The sequence below is a fragment of the Oncorhynchus masou genome, unplaced genomic scaffold, assembly GCF_036934945.1.
Source record: "Oncorhynchus masou masou isolate Uvic2021 unplaced genomic scaffold, UVic_Omas_1.1 unplaced_scaffold_3374, whole genome shotgun sequence".
NCBI lineage: Eukaryota > Metazoa > Chordata > Actinopteri > Salmoniformes > Salmonidae > Oncorhynchus > Oncorhynchus masou.
This window is the reverse complement of record NW_027009787.1, coordinates 16,855-23,297: the sequence shown is the minus strand read 5'-3', so window position 1 is coordinate 23,297 and position 6,443 is coordinate 16,855. Positions and strand designations below refer to the sequence as shown.

The 6,443-nt window shown below is 43.9% G+C and overlaps 1 protein-coding gene across 1 annotated transcript; it reads left to right on the top strand.

Moving 5' to 3' along the window:
* The first annotated feature begins 3,217 nt into the window (after positions 1 to 3,217).
* Positions 3,218 to 4,695, top strand: LOC135534419 (major histocompatibility complex class I-related gene protein-like). The gene is made up of 2 exons (XM_064961419.1): positions 3,218 to 3,421; positions 3,519 to 4,695. Exons 1-2 carry the CDS (start codon positions 3,364 to 3,366, stop codon positions 4,538 to 4,540), a joined length of 1,080 nt encoding a protein of 359 aa, XP_064817491.1. The 5' UTR covers positions 3,218 to 3,363; the 3' UTR covers positions 4,541 to 4,695.
* The last annotated feature ends 1,748 nt before the right edge of the window (positions 4,696 to 6,443 follow it).

The following is a 6,443-nucleotide window of genomic DNA, read 5'->3' as shown; positions in this document are numbered from 1 at the left end:
CCAGGCAGACTAAATAACTTTTTTGCCCGCTTTGAGGACAATACAGCGCCACTGACACGGCCTGCAACGGAAACATGCGGTTTCTCCTTCACTGCAGCCAAGGTGAGTAAAACATTTAAACGTGTTAACCCTCGCAAGGCTGCAGGCCCAGACGGCATCCCCAGCCGCGCCCTCAGAGCATGCGCAGACCAGCTGGCTGGTGTGTTTACGGACATATTCAATCAATCCCTATACCAGTCTGCTGTTCCCACATGCTTCAAGAGGGCCACCATTGTTCCTGTTCCCAAGAAAGCTAAGGTAACTGAGCTAAACGACTACCGCCCCGTAGCACTCACTTCCGTCATCATGAAGTGCTTTGAGAGACTAGTCAAGGACCATATCACCTCCACCCTACCTGACACCCTAGACCCACTCCAATTTGCTTACCGCCCAAATAGGTCCACAGACGACGCAATCTCAACCACACTGCACACTGCCCTAACCCATCTGGACAAGAGGAATACCTATGTGAGAATGCTGTTCATCGACTACAGCTCGGCATTTAACACCATAGTACCCTCCAAGCTCGTCATCAAGCTCGAAACCCTGGGTCTCGACCCCGCCCTGTGCAACTGGGTACTGGACTTCCTGACGGGCCGCCCCCAGGTGGTGAGGGTAGGCAACAACATCTCCACCCCGCTGATCCTCAACACTGGGGCCCCACAAGGGTGCGTTCTGAACCCTCTCCTGTACTCCCTGTTCACCCACGACTGCGCGGCAACGCACGCCTCCAACTCAATCATCAAGTTTGCGGACGACACAACAGTGGTAGGCTTGATTACCAACCACGACGAGACGGCCTACAAGGAGGAGGTGAGGGCCCTCGGAGTGTGGTGTCAGGACAATAACCTCACACTCAACGTCCAAAAAAACTAAGGAGATGATTGTGGACTTCAGGAAACAGCAGAGGGAACACCCCCCTATCCACATCGATGGAACAGTAGTGGAGAGGGTAGTAAGTTTTAAGTTCCTTGGCATACACATCACAGACAAACTGAATTGGTCCACTTACACAGACAGCATCGTGAAGAAGGCGCAGCAGCGCCTCTTCAACCTCAGGAGGCTGAAGAAATTCGGCTTGTCACCAAAAACACTCACAAACTTCTTCAGATGCACAATCGAGAGCATCCTGGCGGGCTGTATCACCGCCTGGTACGGCAACTGCTCCGCCCACAACCGCAAGGCTCTCCAGAGGGTAGTGAGGTCTGCACAACGTATCACCTGGGGCAAACTACCTGCCCTCCAGGACACCTACACCACCCGATGTTACAGGAAGGCCATAAAGATCATCAAGGACAACACCCACCCGAGCCACTGCCTGTTCACCCCGCTATCATCCAGAAGGCGAGGTCAGTACAGGTGCATCAAAGCTGGGACCGAGAGACTGAAAAACAGCTTCTATCTCAAGGCCATCAGACTGTTAAACAGCAACCACTAACATTGAGTGGTTGCTGCCAACACACTGACTCAACTCCAGCCACTTCAATAATGGTCATTGATAGGAAAGGATGTAAAATATATCACTAGCCACTTTAAACAATGCTACCTAATATAATGTTTACATACCCTACATTATTCATCTCATATGTATACGTATATACTGTACTCTATCATCTACTGCATCCTTATGTAATACATGTATCACTAGCCACTTTAACTATGCCACTTTGTTTACATACTCATCTCATATGTATATACTGTACTCGATACCATCTACTGTATCTTGCCTATGCTGCTCTGTACCATCACTCATTCATATATCCTTATGTACATATTCTTTATCCCCTTACACTGTGTATAAGACAGTAGATTAGGAATTGTTAGTTAGATTACTTGTTGGTTATTACTGCATTGTCGGAACTAGAAGCACAAGCATTTCGCTACACTCGCATTAACATCTGCTAACCATGTTTATGTGACAAATAAAATTTGATTTGATTTTACCCACCCTCGTCACACCCTGACCTGACCAAAATAATACAGAACACATAGATAACTAAGGTCAGGGCGTGACACTTAGGAAGAGTTCAGAAATCAATATTTGGCGGAATAACCCTGATTTTCAATCACAGCTTTCATGCGTTTTGGCATGTTCTCCTCCAGTCTTTCTCATTGATGTTGAGTGACTTTATGCCACTCCTGTTGCAAAAAAATCAAGCAGCTCGGCTTTGTTTGATGGCTTGTGACCATCCATCTTCCTCTTGATCACAATCCAGAGGTTTTCAATGGGGTTCAGGTCTGGAGATTGGTCTGGCAATGACAGGGTCTTGATCTGGTGGTCCTCCATCCACACCTTGATTGACCTGGCTGTGTGCCATGGAGCATTGTCCTGCTGGGAAAACCAATATGCAGAGTTGGGGAACATTGTCAGAGCAGAAGGAAGCAAGTTTTCTTCCAGGACAACCTTGTACGTGGCTTGATTCATGCGTCTTTCACAAAGACAAATCTGCCTGATTCCAGCCTTTCTGAAGCACCCCCAGATCATCACCCATCCTCCACCAAGTTTCACAGTGGGTGCAAGACACTGTGGCTTGTTGGCCTCTCCAGGTCTCACACCCACTGTGAAATTTGGTGGAGGATCGGTGATGATCTGGGGGTCAGCATGAATCAAGCCACGTACAAGGTTGTCCTGGAATAAAACTTGCTTCCTTCTGACAATGTTCCCCAACTCTGAGGATTGTTTTTACCCAAACACATACCTATAAATAGTCAAACCAGAGAAACTGATCATTTTGCAGTCGTCTCTTAATTTTTCCAGAGCTGTATATCTAACCTACATTTAATTACGTAAAGGGCAGGTGCTCAGAGGATATGTTACAAATGGCACTCTATTCCCTACATAGTTCACTATGGGCCCTGGTCAAAAGTAGTGCACTATATAGACAATAGGGTGCCATTTTGGATGTAACCATAATCATTGGCTGTAGAATTCCTGTGACATACAGTTTTCCCTTTCATCTCGTAAATCTCAGTTTTGGACTGAGACTGACTTTATGATCAAAGTTATCATATTTACACTTTGTAGTCAATGTTGACACTAGAATAAGTGTTTCTGACTCATATCGAAGCCACACAGGACATTTTCTAAACGAGAAGTTACTTTTCAGGGGCAGTCGCTCTTTAATATCAGGAAGCACAGAAATAGCAGACATAGCACAGATCTACCGCTTCTCAGAATTGCTTTCAATGAAAACGACAGATCTATAACTCAGACTTTGACGTGAATTTGGTCATATTGTTTTTCATAGCTTAAAGAAAGGGGAAGTCTGTCAGACACTCTTGAGAGCTTAGAAACTTGCTACGCGAGGCTACATTTTCTAAATCATGGGCAAACTGTCTGTCTTTTTGTTTGCTCTTTCCTTTTGCACCATTGTCAACTCAGGTAATATGGACTATTTACTCTTACCTCAATTAATGATTGTTTTATGTTATAAAATATAAAATGTTCATAACTTATTTTAATATATCTGCTCTCCCAGGTTCAGGATCACATTCTCTGTGGGCACTTGCAACATACATCATCGGAGAGACGCCTTTCCCTGAGTTTACGGTTGTGGTGATGTTGGATGATGTTCAAGTGACTTACTATGACTCCAACGATAAACACTTCATCTACAGGGGTCATAACACCTCAGACAAAATACATGATGACGAAGCTAAGAACGCAGATTTTGTATTTGGAGTTATGTACCACCACATGAAGGAGAGATACTTTCACCTAAAGCACCACTTGAATCTCACAAGAGGTGTTCAAGTTCAGCAAAGAATGGCTGGCTGTGAGATGTTGGACAATGGTAAACCAGCCCTGATCATGACAAAGAACACTTTCAATGCAGTTTTTGCAGATCATGCAATATATTACAATATGACACATTTTACATATGATGCTGGTCAACTACTGCAAGGATGGGATGGAATAAGGCAAGCATATCAAAGAACAGTTTATGAGAATTTTTACGTTCCCATTTGCATCAGAACACTGAAGACACTCCTGTCTCGAGAGAAGAACGTTGTGATGCGTAAAGTTCCTCCCAGACTCAGGTTGATAAAGAAAGAGGTTTCTGGAGGGTTCCAGGTGAGCTGCTTGGCGTTTGGTTTCTACCCCCGCCACATCAACATGACCCTGCTGAGAGACGGCCAGCCAGTGGCAGAACAGGAGCTGACAGGGGGGGAGGTGCTGCCTAGTGGAGATGGGAACTACCAGCTGAGGAAGAGTCTGGAGGTCAGTACTGAGGAGCTAAAGAAGAGACACAACTACACCTGTACTGCCTCTCACCTCAGTCTGGACAACAAGCTGGATGTCAGTTGGGAGTCTGGGGCAGAGAGAGTTCACCTATCCACCCTCTCAGTTCTACTAGTGATGCTGCTGGTTGTTATTCTATTGGGCATTTTCATTTGTGTCAAAAGGAGGTGGAGTAACACTGCCTCCCAGTCTAAACTGGTCAACGTTGATGCAACAGTGTCAGAGAAAACAAACCTTTCTTCAGATTCTGAGACCTAATACATTTTTGGGACACTGAGGCAGCTTTGTCGATTCAGCTCAAATCACAATGAAAATATGACTGCCAGAGTACCTATGAGGGAAGACACAAAATGCATGAATGATTGTTATGGTCAGTCAATCTTCCCTTACCCTCAATAAAGGACTGTAAAGGATCCGTTTGGAGAGACTGTTGACAATAACAAATATCTGGTCATTAGTCCAGATCTACATTTATATATTTTATAGGCTGGTTTGGCATCCTGAGCATTAACAAAGGTAATCTGATAGTTAGACAGTTGAAGTCGTAAGTTTACATACACCTTAGCAAAATACATTTAAACTCATTTTTTCACAATTCCTGACATTTAATCCTAGTAAAAATTCCATTTTAGGTCAGTTAGGATTACCACTTTATTTTAAGAATGTGAAATGTCACAATAATAGTAGAGAATGATTTTTAAAAACTTTTATTTCTTGCATCGCATTCCCAGTGGGTCAGATGTTTACATACACTCAATTAGTATTTGGTAGCATTGCCTTTTGTTTAACTTAAATTGTTTAACCTGGGTCAAAAGTTTCAGGTAGCCTTCCACTAGCTTCCCAAAATAAGTTGGGCGAATTTTGGCCCATTCCTCCTGATAGAGCTGGTGTAACGGGGTCAGGTTTGTAGGCCTCCTTGCTCACACACACTTTTTCAGTTCTGCCCACAGATTTTCTATAGGATTGAGGTCAGGGCTTTGTGATGGCCACTCCAATACCTTGACTTTGTTGTCCTTAAGCCATTTTGCCACAACTTTGGAAGTATGCTTGGAGTCATTGTTCATTTGGAAGACCCATTTGCGACCAACAGCATCAATGTAACAGTATAGCTTCTGTCCATCTACTCACCCCTCCCTGGGCTCGAACCAGGGACCCACACATCGAAAAGTCACCCTCGAAGCATCGTTACCCATCGCGCCACAAAAGCAACGGCCCTTTCAGAGCAAGGGGAACAACTACTCCAAGGTCTCATAGCTAGTAACGTCACATATTGAAACACTGTTAGCACGCACCACCGCTAACTAGCTAGCCATTTCACATTGGTTACACTACTACAGAGGCTACATCATGAATGCGCAAATCCGATATGGGTCACATGTAAAACGGAGTGTGAACAGTCAGAAAAAAAGATTGGATATGGAGAGAAAACAGTACTGGGTTCTTCAGGTGGTTGTGTAATCATAGCCATGGAGATTTCAATAAATCAGATTTTTGTTAAATATAAAAGCTTGCTAAAGTGCTAACATTCAGCATTTTGACATGTCCCTCTGTCAACCATGTGTCACTTCTAGGAAGATTTCAACCCATTTAATCCCAAAATGTCTCCCAATTTTTATCATCATTGTAAAGCCCTAGCTATTTTTGAGAAGTCAAAGGAACTAAATAAGCTTCAATTCCCCCCTGTCAACAAAACAAGCTTTCATTCCCCCTGTCAACAAAACAAGCTTCCATTCCCCCCGTCAACAAAACAAGCTTTCATTCCCCGTCAACAAAACAAGCTTTCATTCCCCCCGTCAACAAAACAAGCTTTCATTCCCCCCGTCAACAAAACAAGCTTTCATTTCCCCCGTCAACAAAACAAGCTTCCATTTCCCCGTCAACAAAACAAGCTTCCATTCCCCCGTCAACAAAACAAGCTTCCATTCCCCCCGTCAACAAAACAAGCTTCCATTCCCCCCGTCAACAAAACAAGCTTTCATTCCCCCTGTCACAAAAGGATTTAATAATAAATAGTTAACCTTGTTACTTAATTTAGCACTTCATAGGCACTTACTATATTCTGTTGACCAACCCTGGAACGACCCTATAAAAGGATAGCTAAAACTGTCTGGTGAGAGAGAGTGCGATAGAGATGCTGAATTAATAAAATTAAAATAAATAA